Source organism: Pteropus medius, unplaced genomic scaffold (genome assembly GCF_902729225.1).
Source record: "Pteropus medius unplaced genomic scaffold, Ma_sr-lr_union100, whole genome shotgun sequence".
NCBI classification, from domain to species: domain Eukaryota; kingdom Metazoa; phylum Chordata; class Mammalia; order Chiroptera; family Pteropodidae; genus Pteropus; species Pteropus medius.
The window spans coordinates 3,259,484-3,280,567 of NW_024346692.1; the positions used below are offsets into that span (position 1 = coordinate 3,259,484).

The 21,084-nt window shown below is 35.5% G+C and overlaps 1 protein-coding gene and 1 pseudogene across 3 annotated transcripts in view; one reads left to right on the top strand and one right to left on the bottom strand.

The window, feature by feature from the left end:
- The window catches only part of DERA (deoxyribose-phosphate aldolase), a 134,223-nt gene that overhangs the window by 63,179 nt on the left and 49,960 nt on the right, over window positions 1-21,084 (top strand). For all 3 annotated transcript variants that reach the window (XM_039876444.1, XM_039876443.1, XM_039876445.1), the window contains exon 7: window positions 18,941-19,053. In XM_039876444.1, the coding sequence (XP_039732378.1) occupies window positions 18,941-19,053 (113 nt within the window). The remainder of the gene's footprint in view (window positions 1-18,940; window positions 19,054-21,084) is intronic.
- Window positions 2,631-2,749, bottom strand: LOC120613787 (uncharacterized; annotated as a pseudogene).

Consider the following 21,084-nt stretch of genomic DNA (forward strand, 5'->3'; position numbering starts at 1 on the left):
CTACTTCAAAACACATTTTTATTAGCTAGCCAATGTAATGAACTTGACAACACATGTCCTTGGATGATTTAGAGTATAGAAAAGTAGTGTCAGAATTGAAAAGGTTATTCTAAAGACCAGCTTGCCTCCAACTAAATGAATAAGAAGGTTGTGTGGGGACAATCTTTAGCTAAAACAATGATTTCCAGATTGTATTCTGTGACCCAATAGTATGGGGACAATCTTTAGCTAAAACAGTGATTTCCAGATTGTATTCTGTGACCCAATATTTCCGTGAAAACTTCTCTGAAAAAGAGGTCACATGGTTATGCAGCTTTGGGGAGACTGTATAACATGTACCCCCGTAAGCCATTTGCAGTGCATGTGCACTTAGAAAAGACCCTGAAAGTTTACAGAAAGGAAAATTGTGTATTTTTAAGCCCATCATACCAAACTTGTTTTTAAGTATGGCAAAGTTTTTTCTCATGTGTCATTATTGAGACTGAACCAAAGAATAGAGTAAGTGAACATTATTAGGTTCTGTCAGGTCCTGTAGACATAGAAGATTATGCTCTGTGGGAGTATAAATGTTTAAGCAGACAAGATTACAATGAACACGTAACTATAGGAGCATAAGCATGCCTGTGTAAGTGGTCCAATTTTAGAAAACCTCCCTTGCAAACTCTTTTAACACCGCCCCCTTCCTGTTGTTCCTAGGGCTTAATGTCTGAAATTCCATGGTTAGATCCTTGTTCTTTAGTTTAAGCCTGTTAAAATTTAAATCCATTTGATAGATATAAAATAAAAAGATTCAGCAACGGTGTAGCATTACTTGAGCAAAACTAATTGATAGATGAAGAGAACTAGATGTGGACTTTGAAAATATTTGATGAAAAAAAAATTTGTGGAGTTGAAATCATAGGTTACAATCCCTCCCTCACCCTGTACCCCACTCGGCTCCACCATGAAAAGAAGTTAGGACATTTGTCCAAAATCAGAAACTCTTCAAGAAAAGAGAAAATTTCTCTAGGCTGAAAGCAGTGTCGTCAATCAAGGTATTTTGTGTTAACTCCCTGACTAAGTAAAATAGTTAAGGAAGGAGGGCAAGAAATTTAATATAAACCTGCTCAGTTAAACTGACTGAAACGAGGACTAAAATTAGGAAAACAAAACCCAAACTTGACCACTTAGTTAGTGAACAGCCCTGATTTAGAGTGTGCTGGATAAATTGCTCTCTCTCCGTAAACAGCTCCTTTTTATTCTCCTGGCCTTAGAAAGAAACTTCAGCCATTCACTTCCTCACATCATACCCTCTTCAGATCTGGACTCAGATCTGTCTCTGTACCCTGATTGTACCACCTGACTATCCCTCTCCTCTCCACGCTTGGCACGTATGTCTGCTTCTCTCTCTGAATGGAGCAGTTTCTAGGCAGGAAGGCTCACTAGTCATTGCGGAGCACACGGTTTAGAGCACAGCAGCCATTCACAGATACTTGTGGTGGGACAGAGTAGATCGAGGAAAGGTCCCTAGAACGAGGAATCATGACCCTCTGCTACCATCCAGAATTCTTAAAATTCCTTCTTGGATACTTAGCCTTAAAATTAGGTGTTCTCCCCATGCTACTCCCAAACTTCCTCAGCAAGATCGCTTCGGTTGGAGCCTAAAGTGTCAGATAAGTGCTTTGTTTTTTATTATTTGTCACAGTCCTTTTAAAGTTCTTAGAACAGCACGTGGTGCTATATAAGTGTTTATTAAAGAGATGATTTAAATAGAACCCCATTTATTTATATAAGTAGGCAGCTATGGAATCGTCGAAGAGTTTAGTTGTGTTCAGTACAGACATTATGCTTTATTAAAGCTTTGCTTAATATTGAATTTATTTAGATTTTGTATTAAGTGTATACTGTGACCATTGTGCTAAATAACTGTATATGGTCAGTATAATGCCGGTGACTGAGGTAGCCATGGCCCTCAAATTGTGTGTAGTTCACTGCGTTGGGCAGTCGGGGGCAGACACAGTGAGAAATTTTTCAGCTCTTTCAAGCCCAGTATCTTCTCCAATTAGGTTTTTAGTTTCTTCCTCCATTTTCTTTTATTGCTAGAGTTCTTTATATCCTCTGTTTGCTGATAGAACAGTCCCTTTTTCTCTGTTTTTTCAATAATTTACTCAGAGAGATCGGTGTGTATATGCTTTATTCACTAGTCTCTCAGATAGTTGCTGCTCCAGCAGAAATCAGTTCTGTGGCTTTTCACTTTTAGCTTTTCCTAATAATTCCTAACATCTTACTAGGATCCCCTTTCACCTGCTATTTTTCACTCCACATTTTATTCAGATGGACCCTGTCTCCTTTCTGATTTATCAATGTAGATGGTATGAAGAATTAGGGGCCTAGATAGATAGGTATAGCTGATGGTATCCAGGAGTCTTAGCTGGGCAGAGGAGAGAGGGTGTGTGGGTTGGAAGTACTTTACGTCCACGGTTGCAGAGAGTGATGCCCAAGAGAAATTAATGAATGCAGTGTACCATTGGGTTTCTTTTTTTTTATTTTATTTTTTTATTTTTTTATTTTTTAAGCGAGGCAACCCTTGGTTGACCTCACAGATTGCAAGGACCTTGTCAACTCACAATCCCTTATTTTTTTATTTTTTACACGTACAGCACCTGGTCTTCCTAGGTGGTCTCCCATCCAAGTACTAACCAGGCCGCACTCTGCTTAGCTTCCAAGATCAGAGAAGATCAGGCTTGTTCAGGGTAGCATGGCTGTAGGCCATTCGATTTCTAAGTCAGCAGAGTGGAAGTAAACAGTCCAAGGACTGCATCAATTAAGATTGAATGTGGTTACAAATAGCATAGAACTTAACAACAGCGGCTTAAATAAATAAGGAATTATTTTTCTCATATAACAATAGATCTAGAGGTGTAGTCAGTCCCTGCTGTTGGTTCATCATCAGGATTGGTGCCTTTGTTATTCTCTTGGCATTTTCCTCATGGTTGAAAGATGGCTGCCACAGCTCCAGTCATCTTGTTTACATTCAGAATAGGAAGAAAGCAATGTCAGTGCTGCTTTATATTAAAGGAAACAGTTGAATGGGGTCAAGTAGGATTTTGACAGGGAGAGAAAGGACGAAGAGTATGAAGTTGATAAGTTAGAGGATGTTTCTGCAAACCAATGACTGGTCTGGTTTAGGAGGCAGAGTGTATAGTGGTTGAAACCTGAACTGTTAGTTACAAAAAGCTGTGTTAAATTTCTTTCATGACATTTATAAACTGTTATCTTAGATGAATTCCTCAATATCTGTAACCCCTGGTTTATTCATTATAGTTGGAGGTAATAAGAGTGCCTGTTTTTTAAGTTATTGTGGAGATTAAATAAGAGTAGATATATAAAGTGTTTAGCTGGTGCTCAGCATCTAGCGAGTTCTCAAAAAGGAGACCTATTCAACTACTATTATTATTGTTGTTATTGTTATTACTATTATCATCATTATTATCAGAATCAGCTAGAGTCCAAGATACTTTACGGTGAGTAGCAGAAGGGACCAATGGAATATTAAGCTAAATTCAGATCTTGGAGAGCAGAAATTCTAGAATTTTATTCTGTAAGCAGTTGAAGGTTTTGAGATGAAAAATGCCATGATCGAACCTGTCTTATCTGTTGATTCCATATTTCAATACTTCTTAACTCCTCATACTTAAAAAATTTTGAGCTCTTTAGTTTCCCTATATTAAATATAAAAACTAGGCCAAGTCAACCCAGAAAATCTTCTTTCTCAAGAGTAAATTTATATTTGTGTCAGAAGCACAAGTAAATGGATCTCCAGCATAAGTTGACACTCTGAACTGTCTCTAACCCTGTTTTCTAAATGCCTTTTTATCTTAAAGGTTATCATTATGAATCCCATTTCTCATTTTTGCTAATAAACTTAGCCGAAATTTTTTCTTCACTGAGGCTTTACATTTTTAAGTTACCTATGTATTCACTTTGGATTTTGACATTTAATAACTCCCCTGAAATACCTGGGAGAAATTATATCTATGATACAACATGTACTTTAGGAGGAGGAAATAAATGCTACACTCAAAGCAATTACATGGGTAGTATTAAAAACATTAAATATGTATCAAAATATTAAATATAGATTTAATATGAAGATAGGTAAATATCTAATATATATTAAAAAACAATTTATATTCTGTTTTCTTATGGGGAAAATCTAAAAACAAATAGCCTTTAATCGAACCTATTAAACTTGTAATAGAAAGTTTGTGAGAGACAGATAAAACCTCTGTATTAAGTGTGTGCTGTAAACTGTTTGTCTGAAATATACATCATTACCATATGGTTATATGTAACTTCTATCTAAGAGTGTCAGAAAAGGAACCCATAGCCCGTCTGCTATGAGAGAACTACAGGATATGAGCACATATGTACGTATATACTCATTGGCAAGACAGTGCCTTGAAAAAAAGGTGCAACATCCAGGGAGATTCGAGATGAGGTCTAGTTAATATGCAAAATGGATCCAGCCTGCAGGCGTGTTATATTACTTCAAGACTTTTTCAGAGTGTAAGTCAGGACCATTCTTTCTGCCCAATTCACACACTTTTCTCTCCACCTTTCTCCTTGCCTCATGTGTTTTCAGGAATTTGTGAATGATTCTCATATCCCGATGATACCCATGACTTGGCAAAAGGTTGCAGTGACCTTTCTGATTAGACCCTTATCATAGAGGAGATTTGCTGGGCTTTGTTTGCCAGCCTGTACCTTTTTTGTTGAGGAATCAAAGTTCCTGGTGGTGGCTGAGTGAAAAGGAATACGGATAAAAATGAAAGTGTGACTAGTTGAAAAATAGAGAAAGAATTTTAACTTGAAAATTGTTTGTGAACAGTAGGAGAGAGGCAGTATTGTCTCTATAAGTAGTCGGTAAGTGGTAACTGCAATAACCCACATGGCCAACCCGAGAGCTCCGCATGGTGAATAGTTTCCATTTAGAGCCTTTTCAAGGTTTACTCATCTATAGATCTGCTAATGGAAAGCATACGAGTCTCCAGGTATAGGGAAACAATCTCCTAGAGATAAAACTCCCCACAGAAGAATTAACACAATTTTTTTTTTTTAATGAAAGACAGGTCACTGTAAAAAGTAACTCTACGTACTTATCAATTGTTGAAAAAAGATTTATGATGACATTGAGGTATGATAATCTCAAATATGTTCTGCATTGTTTTTAAAAGCTTTGTGTTTAAAATTCATAGCACTTTCTAATCCTGATAAAGTAGCCTAATTTTCTAGCTTGCTTTGTTCAGTAAAATATATTTCTAAATCCATTTTAAGCAGCTATTTCTTCAATTTGAGTAATTTTCTCTCGAGTTAATAGATTCCACACAAGCACACCTGACTTTTAATGTTAATATATACTATATTTCCAAACTTGCTTGTGACAATGGGAAGCACAATCAAACTGAAATTCAGTTGTTTAAAGCATATCTACCTTGTTATTTTGTTAAAATGCTTCTTCATTTGGTATAGTGATACCAAATCACATTTTCCCTTATATTGAGGTTCCATCTCTCTCTTTTCTCCCAGCAAAAGCGAAGGAAAAAAGAACGTGTTAGATATGGTTGTGTCATTTTAAGATAAGATGACTTTAAAACTACCATATCAATGGAAGACATTTGCTTAACATAATAAATCCCTCCACCAGTAAGTTCAGCTGTAAACGCTGGGCAAAAAAGGAAAGCATTTCGATTTTGAGGCATTTGGCATTGGTAACTTGATTTACAGATTGATGTTTTCATTTTATATTGAGTCTAAAACACTTTGCTATTTTATCCAAACCATTACACCTATACAATAACAATGCCTGTGGGCATTTCTAGGATTTTCTTTTGATCGTCTGGTACTGACCTAATGTCATGAATCTCATTTTTTCCTTTTCAGCAATGCTACCAGCTCTCTGAAAACAGAGGGTATATGATGGAGACAGAAAAAGGTTTTTTCTTTAGGTAGCCAGACCAAGAGAAAACAAACACCTTTCATAACTGAGTCAGGGTTGTCTTTAACAGTGCAGAGTCCCATTAAAGAAAGCCTTGTTTGTCTTGTGCACTGCTGTGTCCCCAGTTTGTACAACAGTACTTGCACATAGTAGGTACTCAGTAAATATTAGTTGAATGGGATGTGAAGGATTGGGAAAGAGTGGTTGGATTGAGCACAGAGCTATGAGCACAAGTCATACGTGGTCATGAGTTTCTAAGTGTGGTTTAGAGTTATTCCTGTGTGTTTGAAAACTGAAAGCAAAGCCAATTCCAGATAGGATTAAGGGGCCAGCCAGCTGGCCAGTTTCCCAGGGTGCTAATCCATAAGAGGCATTGAAACCACTGAAACTGTTCAAGACAGAAAACTGTATTTACTAGAACTTCTCTACTCTGTGTGATTGGGACCGAGCATAAGGCATTCTAGGGACATGCTTTTATGTCTTCCAAACAGATATTTTCTACTCTCTTAGGAGGGTGGGTCCAGTTAATTATAGAGCTTTTGTTTGGTGAGCTAAATACTCAAATGCGAGGGCAGAGCTGAATTGTTTGGGTGAGAGAGAATAGTTAAGTTTTGTCACCAGGGAACTTCTTACTCTACCTCTAGGCAGATATAAGCCTTTTGTTCCTCCCAAAATAAATATAAACCAACTTTTAAAGGATATTAGTTTAAAAGGACATAAAACTGTAGGTTACACAGGTGGATACAGATTTTGTTGTCTCATTGAAACCCTAAACCAGTCCTATCTAATAGAGATGTATAATTTAAAATTTTTAATAGCCATATTAGTAAAGTAAAAAGAAACAGGTAAATGTAATTATAATAATAAATCTTATTTATCCCAGTAAATCCACAATATATTGTTAGGGAGCTAATCAGACACAAGTGACAGGGGAACAAAGGAGACCACTCAAAAAACACCCCATTGGTAGTTAGAGAATCCCTTCTGCATCCCGGGAGACCAAGTTCGGGAGGGTCATAACCTTTGGCTGGTTTAATCCAGTCACAGATACTTGTGCAGAAGGTACTACCCTAACCTGCCCACAACCTTGGCCTCATTATAAAACCATGTTTATGCCCGGAAGTTCATAAATGTAATTATAACAGACTGAATTCTGGGTAAGCATATGCGTACTAGGCAAAGGGTTATATAGCAGCCAAGTGTCAATTAAAATGACCTCATGTGACAGTCACCTAGGAACGCTTTTGTAACCACCCATTGTGGCCCCAGTATAATACAGACCTTCCCACTTCTGTGTTGTTACAGCTCTCTTGGCTGAAAATCCTCTCCTCCCTTGGGGTGTACTCTGTCAGGGCTGTAGCCTTCCTTAGCATGGCCCATCTCCTTTTAAAATGTACTTTCAATAAATCTTACTTTTTCTAAATCTTGCTGACCTGTAATTCTTTGCTGTGTCAGCAGGGAAGAACCGAGGAAAAATACGAATTGCACTTCGTCGTCATTACCTCCCCCCATGCACTGGGATGACGCTGGGGTTCAGATCACCGCCCCCTCCAACAGTAACAGTATCATTTTACTATGTTATCCTTATAAAATTATTAGCGAGGTATTTTATGTATCTATTTTTTGTACTAAGTCTCTGTAACTCCGCATATGTTTTGTACTTATAGCATGTCCCCGTTAGGACTAACTACTTTTTAGGTGCTCGGTAGCCACACTGGTAGGTGACTGCTGTGTTGGACGTATAGTCCTAGACTGTGCACAAGGCAGTCAGTGATTCCCAGCTGGCAACACTGAGCTGGTTCTAAAAAGCCCTTTAATCAAAATTCTTTCTCTTTGGCCAGCATGAAATTCTCCGTGTTAATACCACTCTTTAAAAATCTTTTTTTAAAGAACTATCATGATAAATGTGTTGAAGTATTTTTCTTCAAAAGCAATGCCTTTAAGTAGTTGAATGCTTGAATATGAAAGCTGTTCATTTGGTACCCTTTTCTACAGAGTGAAACATTATCGATAAATAACCATATCTATTTAGACCAGCGATGGGTATGTGTTATGTTATAATCATTAATGATGATTAGAGGGGAGTCCTAGATTATGGATGCCATACTTGGAGTAGCCTTAAAACATGAATTTGGGAAAAAGAGTGATAGTCCAGATGATTATATATACGTGATTTGTCAACTAATTGATCATTTTCCTTAGATTTAGTGTTACTCGTTTTCCTTTTTCTCGCTCTTTCTCCCCAATGAACACATTCCCTTTTGTTTTTTATTTTAAATTGAGATACAATTCTCATAAGATAAAATTTACCCTTGAAAGTATACAGTTGAAGGGATTTTAGTATATTTATAACATTGTGCAGCCATTTCCACTACCTAATTTCAGAACTTTTTGTTTTCATTACAGATCTTCTAGGGCCCACTTACCCCTAACTCTCTTTTCTTGATGACCTTACTCAAAGGAGGGAGTGAGAAAGGGAGAGAGGTGAGAACTAAGAAGTGCAGCATGATTTTGGGGGGAACCCATTTCTGAACTGTTAACTCTGCGTAGATATTTGCAGACATCTTCAGGACTATTAACACAATATTAAAAATTAGAAGAGGCACAGAGCTCGGTTTAGGAGACATTCTGTTGTTTCCCAGTTTGACTCTTAGTCCAAAATGCTGACAAAATGGCCTTGTAAACATTTGAGTTAAATAATCCTTTGCTTTTTCCAAATTTGTAAAAAAATAAAAACTTGGAGTTGTTTTAAAGATTAAACAATTTAAATCCACTCTAAAATAGATATTTACATTGATTGCTAACTTATCTCTAGCATTATTAATAGTTCTGAAACACATTTTAAATAAGCCAAGTTTTAGAAGTAAAAAGAAACTTCTGGCACATTAGACATAATTCAAGGATTCATATTTGTGTCAAGCGATTCCACCACATATCTTTGTATGGTTAGCATATTTGTTTAAAATATTCTTCCAGGGGCATTACTGTCAATTACCAAGGATTATATACTCTGATACTTACCTTATATTTCATTTGAATCATACTGTTTTGCATTATTTTAAATGGCCACATTTTTATTTGTATTGAGAAGGCAGCTATAAGGAATGTGGTTATCAAGAGTTAATCATACCCTTGGGGTTTTGAGATATTTTCTAACTCTGAGATTGTGATTGCTTTCTGATTGCCATTGAGCTTGAACATGCCCTTACTGCTTAATTATGATGTGGTGTTGCCTTATGTGGATAGACTGGACTAACTGAGAAGTATTTCCAGAGCTCACCATTCAGACTGAAGGAAAGAACTGAGAGAGCAGGTGTTTTTATTTTTTTCTTTCCTTCTTAGTTTTTTTCCTCTCTCTTTTAGAAAACATTTCCCCCCTTTTCACAAGGTTAGCTATTATCCCTGGTTCATGTAAGGATGCCTTGTAGTATAATTTGTCTCCAGATTGAATATTAGCGACATATTGATAATCTCCACAGGAGCCTCCTGCTTCCATCTTTACTCTGACCATTTCTTCAACCACAACACTGGATCTTTATAACTTGCACCAAATTATTTTCAAGCCTGTGTTGAGTAAAAGAATACAGTATCAAAGAACATGTTTTAATTTGGGCTTCATATTTTTGTACATATTTGTTTAAAAAAAGTATCCCATTGCAGATTGCAGGTATAAATTAGTATCAGAATTACCATGCAGAATTCTCTTGCTAACTTTAATCAGTAAGTTTTTAGAGAATGATAGAAAACATAGTGCTAATGAATAATGTTCCCAGAAGCTCTTATTCTTACATTGGCATGAATTCCACTTAATGACAAGTTTTCTCAAGCAGCAGTTGATTTTAATCCTATTTTTCATTAGTGAAGTATAAAATGTTAATAATACCTTCCATTGTGCTGTTTTTTGTAGCATAGTACCGTATATCTTCCATGTTCACCAAGACTCACTTTAAGATCCTGCTAGTAACTTCCTATCTCATAAATAAGATTTGTTCAAGAAATAAAAATGTATGTTTTCCCATTGTTAGCTCTATGTTTTTCTAATAATCACATGTGAAGCTTATTATGCAGTAATAGCCTTAAGATATTTTTTTTTTTAAATGTACTTCTTTGGTCTTAATACTAGTTTTTAATCTCTTCTTGTTTCCATGAAGTCTGAATGAGATTTTCAAAATTGAATAATAATTTGATCCGTTAATCTTTTGAAGCTAGTAATTTTATTTTCCTCTCTTTGCAGTCTCTGAGGCTCGCAAATGAATAGAGCTTCATTACTGCAGTCTGCATTTAATAACCATTATCCATTATCTTGTAATTAAGACTCCCTGTAACGAATCATGAGGACAATGCAAAAATACATAGTACATTTCTTTAATGAACTGGAAAATGTTCATCTTGTTCTATTTAGTAATGAGTTGCTGAATAGTCATTAAATCCACTGGAGAATAGAGCTAGATGGATTTTGAAGACTGTCTTGAGTTTGTGGTTAATCTATTAGAATTAAAATTTCATCTTCTATTTTTATCAACAGCTGATTAGAAGTCATTCTGTTTGACCAAATTGATTAGAAGACCATATACAAGGGCAGCTGTTGTTTAATGAAAGTTTTTAATGAAACTGTACCATGGAGACTTGTAATTATAGGCCTTAGAAAAACTTTGAGTTGCTTTAGACCACAAAAAAGGTATTGTGTTAGAGATTTCAAATTAGGAAAATAAAAAGAATACAATTTAATATAATACTGTAAATTTATTATTAATTTTAATTTTAGCTAATCACAGTTGAATACTAGTCTATTTAATGTGTTACTTTTGACTTTTCAGGCCTTTCATCTCCTAGGTTAGTCATTTCATTGAAATTGTAGGCCCTGATGAAAGAACATTTATGTGGATAGCTATTTTAATTGTAAGATATTTTCTCATAAGGTTTTTTTCCTCCCCCCCAAGCTGAGCAGAGGGGAGCTTGGTTAATGTTGGATTTACATAAGCTCTGAGGAGAGTCTATGGTGCTCTGTGGTGTTGGATATTCAAAATCTAGCCTTTATTTCTCTAAGGTAATTTTGTTTTAGCAGAGGGACAAGGGAAGCAATATTAAAATAAGAAGTAAAGCAAAAGTATGTGCCTACTTAGTCTCATTGGAAAATCCATTGTTCTTTTGGCAGTAGTAAAATACTACTGTACTTTCTAAAGTATTTGGTGTAATTAAATCTAGGGCTTATTCCTTTTTTAAAAAAAAGTAGCCAGTGGTGTCTGCATGCCTGCAATGCTATTTTAATCTTTTATGGTCTCTGATTCTTCATTGTCTTTCCTCAACCTATCCAAAACAGACACCAAATTTAGCATCTTAAACACTGATTTCAGGTGGTCAGACCTCATGTTTTCCAAGGGACTTTTACAGTCACATGTTCTAAAGTACACATTGATACACACCCCGAATATCCCCGGCCCTCACAGTGATTCCTAAGATGGATTCACTTATTATTATTTGGAAGCATCTTATATTTTCTGTGCTTTCGGTGTTTCTTCTAATGCTGGTGTTCTTCCATCTGCCCTCTTCTTTACATTTTATTTCTCTTTCAAGATCTATATCAAATTCTACCTGTGCTTTATCATTCTAGCTAAAATGAATCTCTGAATCTTTCCAGTTCTTGTTAACTGTAATAGTTACTTGGCATGTTTAAAACACCTTAAACACCATATAAAATTTGTATCTCCATCTATACCTGATTTCTAGATAATTAAGGTTGGCCTTAATATTTAAGGACTTCTGGTTTTAGCTTTGACACGTGAAGCGCTTGGAAATTGTCATTTCTATCATTTAGAACAAGAAAAATCTGAATAAACTGAAAATCAATGACTTTTCTAAGACCCATCAAAAGATTTAGGTTGCAGAGCAAACTGCCACTTTGAAATCTGGAGAGAAGGGCAAGTTATGAGAGTCACAACCAAGATCTGCTTACTTGCTAGAGCCATAAACTAGTAGGAACACTTAAATGGTAATTTTTACAAATTGTTGGATGCTGAATGTGGCCCAATACTTTGTGGTTTTATCTCCAGAAACCTCAGGTTCTTATGGCGAAGAGCCAAGAAAGATCCTCTCTTGGCTCTGGTAGGAAAAGGGGAAGATAATCATTATGAAATATACCCAGAGAGTTCTCCTTAACAAAGGCCTTCTCTTCAGAACAGAAAACTTTACTAGAGTCTTATCCTACCTAGGAGGGCATTTCCCTTCTAATTTTCCTACCTCACCAAACTAGGAAGAAAAGCTAAGACACACTTGTGAAGGTTACAGCCCAGGGACATAGGCCCACTAAAAGACTGAAATTTAATTACAAGATTATAAAATACTTCCTCTCCCCCATACATTACCACAACACCAACAGGATTACAATAACCCTGTGAATTACAGCTAACAGAGCTAAAAGATGTGGAGGAGGAATATTTAAGAAGCCCAAAGTAAGCAGAGGAGAAAAAAACCCAAAGATACTATAGGATTTGGAGACTCTGATACCTGTGGCTACAGCAGACATTAAGTACAACCCAACTCCTAGCCAGATTAACATAAAATCTCACACTAAAATTTTGTTAATATAATAGTTATATCCTATTATCCAATATATCATGTCTGGCTTTCATCAAAAATTGCAAGAGATGCTAACAGGCAAGAAAAAAACACAATCTGTAGAGAGAAAACAAGTATCAGAACCAGATTCAGATATAACAGAGATGTTGTTATTAACAGAGAAATTTAAAATAGGTATGACTAGTTTGTTCATGCTCTAATGGTAAAAGCAGACAGCATGAAAGAATGATAGATAATGTAAGCAAAGCAATGAAAACTCTAAGAATTAATTAAAAGGAAATGCTAGAAATCAAAAACACTGAAACAGAAATGAAGTATCCCTTATGGAGTCATCAGTAGACTGGATTGAGCCCATTAGTCGATGGGCCTCATCAGTGGACTGTGGGAAGAACCAATGACCATGAAGATAGGTCAAAAGAAACTTTCTAAACTGAAATATAAAGAGAAAAAAAGGCTGAAAAAACAAAACAAAACAGAGCAGAACATCCAAAAATTGTGAGACGATTTTAAAAGGTGTTACATATGTGAAATTGGAATATGAGACGAAGAAAAAGAAAATGGAGCAGACAACATATTTGAAGTAATAATGGCTGAGAATTTTCCAAAATTAATGACAAATACTAAACCACAGATCTTGGAAGTTCAGAGAACACCTAGCAAAATAAATATCAAAAAAATTGCACCCAGATATATCATATTCAAACTGAAGAAGGCCAAAAACAAATAGAAAATCTTGAAGGAAAAACAAAACAAAACAAAGAAAATACCTTACCTATAGAAGAAAAAGGAAATAATTACAATGGTCTCATTAGAAACTATGTCAACAACAAGAAAATAGAGTGAAATACTTAAAATGTTAAGAGAAAAAAACTCACCAATCTAGAAATTCATGTCCAGTGAGGTTATCCTTTAAAAGTGAGGGAGCTCACACGTACAAAAGCTAAGGGAATTCATTGCCAGCACATGTGCCCTGTAAGAAATGTTAAAAGATATTCTTTAGGGAGTAGGAAAATGATATAAGTTAGGCACTCTGATCTGTATAAAAGAAGAATGTCAAAGAGAAAATAAATGAAGAATAAAAATAATTTTTCCTTCTCAATTGATAACTGTTTAAAGTAATAATGATAACAATGTATTGAGTAATTGCACCATATGGATAAGTGAAATGAATGACAGCAATGTTATAAAGGACAAGCAGGAAGAATTGGGACTCATGTTAAAAGATACCTGCAGTACCTGTGTGGTAGTATTATTATTTGAAATAGTATTATTTGAAGGCAGACTTAAATTACTTAAAAATTTATATTGAAAACTCTAGAGCAACCACTAAAAAATGTACAAAATAAATGTAATTGATATACTGAGAGGACATAAAATGGGATCATATAAAATGTTCAATTAAAGCATAGAAGGCAGAAAAAGAGGTATAAAAACATAATGAAGAAGAAAAACACAACAAATAGAAAGGTTATAAACATTGTAGATATTAATCTAACTAAATCAATAATAACAAATATTATTGGTCTAAATACATCAATTTAAAAAAGATTGTCACAAAAACAACACCGTACAGTATGTTGTATATAAGAATTCCACTTTAAATATAAAGACTTAGCAGATTCAAAGTAAAGGGATGGAGAAATATATACTATGGTAACAGTAATCTAAGTATAACAGAAGTAGCTATACTTATTTAAGGCAAAGCAGACATCAGAAAATGGAACATTATCAGGGATAAAGAAGGGCATTACGCAATAATAAAAGGGTCATTTCACCAAGAAGACATAATAATCCTAAACATATGTGCACCTAACAACAGAGTATCAAAATATGTGAAGCTAAATATGGTCTTTCCATACAATTTAGCAGTTGCTCCATAGGTATTTACTCAACTAATTTGAAAACTTATGTCCATACGAAAACCTTCATATGATTGTATATAGCCCAAAACTGGAAGCAACCAAGATATCGTTAAGGGGTGAATGGATATACAAACTGTGGTACATCCGTATAATGGAATATTATTCAGCAATAAAAAGAAATGAACTATGAAACCATGAAAAGACATGAGTGAACCTTAAATGCGTATTGTGCAGTGAATGAAGCCAGTCTGAAAAGCTGTATGATTCTGGAAAAGGCAGATTATTGAGATCGTAAAAAGATCACTGGAGGGAGAAGTAAAATGTGAAGCAAAGGCGATTTTTTTTTTTAGACTGCTGAAAGTATTCCATATGATACTGTAATGATGGGTACATGACATGATACTTTTGTTAAAACCACTAGGAGTTTCACGAAGTGAACCTTGGTGTATGCTCATGAAAAAAAATCATTTAAGAGATCTGGGAATTCCAAGATAGAATGCAGACAGTGGCCAAAGAATCTGACTGTACTACAAATGTGTGAAACAACCTCACTGAAGGAGGTAGGAGAAAAAGATGCTGACCTAAGTAACTTTATAAATGAGCGTAATCTATAAAGCTAAAGGCAAAGAAACTGCACATTAGCACTGTACTGGGGTTAATAAAGTTGTTTCCACTGATTATACATGGTTACTGGATGTGAACAATCAGATAAATGGATGGCAGGTGCCAGATGTCTCACTGTTGGAAGGAGAGTTTACAGATTAGCAAGGGAGGGGGCTAGAATGATCCATGTGGTTAATGGGTCAAGAGCTGGAGACATCATTGTAACATGTGTTTAGTTTAATGTAGATTAGATAGTTACATATGGAATTATTGATATGTATCTATAAATGTGTTAGTATTCACACTTTTTTTTTTTGCTCAGCCAGCTGAAATGGCCTAAAACCAAGAACCCTACAGTAGCAATGAGTACATCTAGCACCAAGATCTTGATAGCTAATATCATTCTCCAATAAAAGGAACCAGGGCTCTTTGGAGAAATGGCTTATTTTAGGATTGGGGCAGAAAACATACAAGGTGAGCCTGGAGCATTTGGTGATAACAGAAAGTAAGTGCTTTGAAAGCAAAAAGACCACGTGATGGGGACGTGTCAAAGGAATATAGGATGCAACTGAAAAGCTCCCAGTGGCCAAAGCTAGAACCATCTGAACAACATAATAAATATTGGATTATAAACCCATGCATAAAATAAATATCTTTTAGTTGCACTGATATAAATAAATGATTGTAAATGAATGAATGAATGGAGAGACATCTTACATGTGAAAAAAACTCCAAATAATTTATGTAGATATTCTCCCGCTGAAGGAGGTAGATTGTAACTCCTCATTCCTTAAGTATAGGATACACATAAGGACTTATTTTCAAAGAGTACAGTATGGAAAATAGGAAAAAAGGAGTGATTTTATAGTGGAGAAACCTGGCAAACAATACTTCCACCAAATTCTCAAGATCAAAATCAACAGTGGTAAGTCACATTGATAGTATGTACTCTTGATATGATGTGGTGAAAATGGCACGTTACCTCTATGGTCTTCTTCCTCAGAAACCAATAACCCCAGTGTAATCATGAGAAAAACATTCGACAAATCCCGGTTGAGGGGAGTTTTATGAAATACCTGACAAGTACTCCTCAAAACTGTTAAGATCATCAAAATAAGGAAAGTAAGAAACTGTCATGGCCAAGAGAAGCCTACGGAGACATGACAAATCTATAGTATCCTGGATGAGATTGGATTCTGAGTAAACTAAGGAAATCTACAGTATGGATTTTGGTTAATAATAATATATCAATATCAATTCATTAATTGTAACAAACTTATACTAATATGTTGTTAATAATAGGATAAACTGGGTATAAGGTATATGGAAACTCTGTACTGGCTTCACAATGTTTCTGTAGACCTAAATCTGTTTGAAAATTTAAAGTTTGTTTAAAAATAAATAAATAAAACAACATTCCCCCCTAAGCCACCTGCCTGGTTTTGTTACTAGGTCTGGAATGAAACCCCAATCTTTCTTCCCTTCCCCACTTGACAATTAAAGTTGGAAAATATTGTAGTTTGTTTTTTCTTGGTAGTGGTGGCTGTTTATTCAGCTTTCTCATGTTTATCATACTCTGGGGACTTGCATAAGGAAGATATAGCACCTGCTCTCAGAGGTGCTTACAATACACTCAAGAAAGGGGACAGACAGGCAATGATATGTAAGCACTGTTACTGCTTCTGGCTACTGTTGCAAACATGTTAGGAGAAGAGTGTCCTCTTTTACGCTGCCTCCAAATTCTTCCAGGGGAGGTTGGCTCTTTTGGTTAACTTTGATGGTACCCTTTTTAAGTGACCATACTTTTTTTAGGCCTGCAGATGTGGTCTTTGTATTTTATATTAATAATCTTCTCTTCCAAGATGCTTAAAAGAATTTAGATGATATCCAGTGTTTTACCCAAAAGCCTTCTAGTGAATTCAAACACAGTGTCACAGAATAGAAAACACATCTTGGTCTCATTATGAATTCTTTTAAGATGTTACCGTCACCTTCTTACATCTATTTGGAGGCTTTAATCTCCTCTCTTTGATTGTCTTCTGATGTTGTAGGTCTCAGGTATCAGTTCTATAGTCCCACTCCATTCATTCATTCATTCATTCATTCATCTACTTCGCACATGCCCACTTCAGGGCTTTTCCCTTCCTGTTTCCCTGCTTGTGATGCTCTTTTCACAGATTCTCATCATTCAGTCTCTGAATTTCGCACATCGGAGATGCCTTTATGAGGCCTCTGTTTAAATATAGCTACCCCTCCCCAAATCCACCACTCTGTATCTCATTACTTTGCATTATTTTACTTCACAGTACTTATCTTCACCTGGCTTTTGTTATATTTTTATTTGTTCATTGTCTTTCACTTCTAGAAATTTTCACAAGGGCAGGAACTTTGTTTTCTTTAGTGGTCTATTCCTAACATCTAGCACAGTCTAGAAAATAGTAAGCACTGAGTAAATATTTGTCGAATGAATGCATGCATGACAGATATGTCTTCCATTTGTCCCAGTGGGCCTGCCTACAGACCAAAAGAGAAGACCTTTTGCAATAACCTGTTTGATATATCAGAATTCCTGTGATATTTATACAGATTGCAACACTAGCTAGGTCCTTACTCCATTTTTATTTGTATAACACTTGAAAGTTTTTAGAGTGCTTTCCAATAGATTGTCTTTTCTGATTCCTTGAGTAACAGTATGAAGCCAGTAAGAACTTTCAGATCTATTTTACAAATGAGAAAGGTTAGGAAATGGAATTTGCAAGGTAAATATCATAGCCAGAGCTAGAAACCAGAGCTCATGACTTCTAGATCATCAGGTGATTACCCGGGATTATGTTTCATCTCCACTTGCATGTAGAATGTATATGCTTTTGAGGGCAAAGGTTTGAATTATTTGTTTTTATATTTTTCACTGTGCTTTACACAGAGTGCACTTACCACAGGTGTATCAATTTGAAACTTTCAATCTACAGAATAGTCATGGAAGTATCATTTCCAATTGAAACTAGAGGGGAAAGTTTTGGCCACTTCTCCACTTCCATCCACTGCTTCTTCGATGGACCTTGGGAGAATCTCAGAGATTAGCTTTACATATGAGGCCAGAGATTCAGTGGGCTACGGATATGGTTAGAATTCTACCTCCTCTGCTAACTAAGTAAACTCAAGCAAGGTACTTAACTTTTCTGTGCTTCAATTTCCTCTTTAAAACTGGGGATCATATTAGTACTTAACTTTTACAAGTCATCACGAAGATTGACTGAGTTCATACTTTAAGAGCACCTAGAATAGTGCACGGTGCATCACACTCCATTAATCTTTATTATCATCGTTTGTCTTCTTGTGTTATTCTGATAAACTATATCAATAAGTTTAAGAGAATTTGAGAGATAGACAATTGTTTAAGATATTTGCAAGTGTTGTTCATCCTGATCTGGATGGAAGACAGTGCTTTTATTAACAAACAACACAGTAGAAATCAGCGAATAGTGATTCTTCTTGTACCATCACAGCTGTACTGTGTACTTTCTATCAAACATAAGGAAATGAGGGAAAAATGAGTTGGCACTCAGTTTTGTAGTGAAGTGTTATATGATGTGAAGCACAGGGAATAAAATTGTTTTTATTCATCTCAGTTATGCATTAAATAAACCAACTTGATTTTAATTGGTGATATGGAAATATGGAGGCAGTAGCCCCAGGGGTCTGTAAGAATCCATTTGGTGTTTAATTTAATTCATCTTATTATAAGGGGAAGAAAAAGTATGGACAGATTTTTTTTTTCAAGTTTTTCAAATAATTAATGAAAAATAAAGTTGTGTTCCTCAGGAAAAAAAATTTACACAACTCATTTCTTCCACTGACTCAAAATTGTGAAAAGGAAATAAGTTTTTAAATTAATGTAGAGTTTTTTTTCCTTGTGTTTTAGGATCAGATTTTATTAAGACTTCTACTGGTAAAGAAACAGTAAATGCCACCTTCCCAGTAGCTATCGTAATGCTACGGGCCATTAGAGATTTCTTCTGGAAAACTGGAAACAAGGTACATTATTGTCAGCAAGTCTTTCTTCAGAGTAAATATAATGTTATTTATAATGCTAGTTGCAGCCTCGATAACTGTCTTTGTATGCAGAAGGTGTGAATGAGTTACCTTTATTAAGATAAATGTTTAATTTACCTTCATCACAAAAGAACACATTCATGGAGAAAAATGTGCGATTAACATAGTGAGTGTGAGTGTGGGAGTAAGTATGTGTGATCAAGATGTAAACTTCCTTTATGTCCTTTTATTAACCGAAGACAATTTTATCACTGACAAGAGATTCCTAAATGGGTTCTTTAACGAACTAATTCTACTGCAACACAGAGGCTTTCTGGTAAGGCGTTGGCCAGCGAAAACAGGTTAATGCAGAAATTAAACTTCCTTCAGGAATGGAAAGAATTGCAGAGTAACATTTATTGAATGATAAGCTGTGGTGGTGATATGAAAAGTATGCAATATAATGGGAAATAATCTTTTCCTGTCATTATTGAAGGACACACATAAATTGCTTTTTCTGTTGGGAAACCCCCGGTCCAGAAAAACTTATTACTTTTAATAATATGAGGTGAAGAGAAAATTCTTGAGGAGATGAACTTATTAAACAAAATAATGAAATGCTGTGAAACAGCAGGGAAAAGGTAGCTAGACGTTATATAGCTCTTGAATTAAATATCCATTTTTGCGTTTTATAGCAGTTGGATGTGCTCTTTGGAAGACTGTTAAGCTGAGGAGGGTATATGCTAGCTTTTGTCAGCTTTTCGAAAAATAATACATATTTTTTTAAACACGAAGTTAAAAGAAAAAATACGTATGAGGTGTTTTTAAAATGAGTTTGGATTTTCCTTTTCACTTCAAGTTGCTTGTTTAGTTGCAAATTATCTCAAAGGGTTTTTTTTTTTTTTACATCATTGGAGAGAAAGGTAATTTTTTTTTAATAAGACTTTCTCTTCCTCAAAAGGTATCTTTTAAAACCAATCTCTTGATTTTTGCCGAATAGAAACTCCAAAAGAGACCTTTAATCCTTTGCCAACTGGATGTGATGACTTTATATGTGACGGTAGCTTCAGTTTATTTTGGAATCAGAGACCTTTTTTAGAATGTACTGGGTTTGAGAGGGAATAAACTGCTCCCAGAATTTTCTCTTTCAGAATAACTTTATGTGTTAAAAAAGTACAAATAGGATAAATATCTACTGTGACCTACATGTGAAAGTTGACCCAGCTTAAGTAGCCTTTCTGCAGTGATCCAAATTAAAAAAATAAAAATTTAAGTAAAGCTATGAAAAGTAAGAGAACTCTATTTTTGGCCACCCCAATTGAGTGAGTGGGCCTACTACTCACTAGACCAGCTGTTCTTATTCTTGGCCAAAGAATATCCAAATAAATGTGAGACTTTTTATACTTAAAGATGCCTGGGCCTCATCCCTGACACTTCTGGATCAGGGTTATTTCTCAGGCATCTACACGTTTCATAAGCTCTGTAGTCGGGACTAAAACTCTCCATTGGAGACCCAATCTTGTTTTGGTCTCAACAAAGATTTATTGGGTCATTAAATACGTGCCATGTTAACCTATGTTAAATGCTAGGGATACAAAAATGAACAAGTCCCTTCCCAGGAAACCCCTTAGACATGAGCAAAGAATTTCAGTAAAAATTTTAAACGATAATTGTTCTAGACCAGAGTAGAGGGCGAGGGACACTTTTCTGTCTTTCAGCCCTCTCCTCAGCTAATAAACAAAATTCATCCCAGTTTCATTAAGAAACGAACAGGTATGAGTCAAACCATATTCATTTTAATTACATTTGATTTTACACAGTGAGGCGCTGTATGTATATCTTGCAAATCAGGCGCATCCTTTCGGGTTGTTGACAAGTTGCCTGGGCAGTCCTTAGACTGCAGTTTCTACATCACTGATTTAAGGGGTGTTTTAAAATGTGATCAGCCGCCTTCCAGACCATGATTAGTGTCACTCCTGAGAAGCAGAGGTTTAATATTTCATAACTGATTTCACTGCAGATTTATGTTTTCCA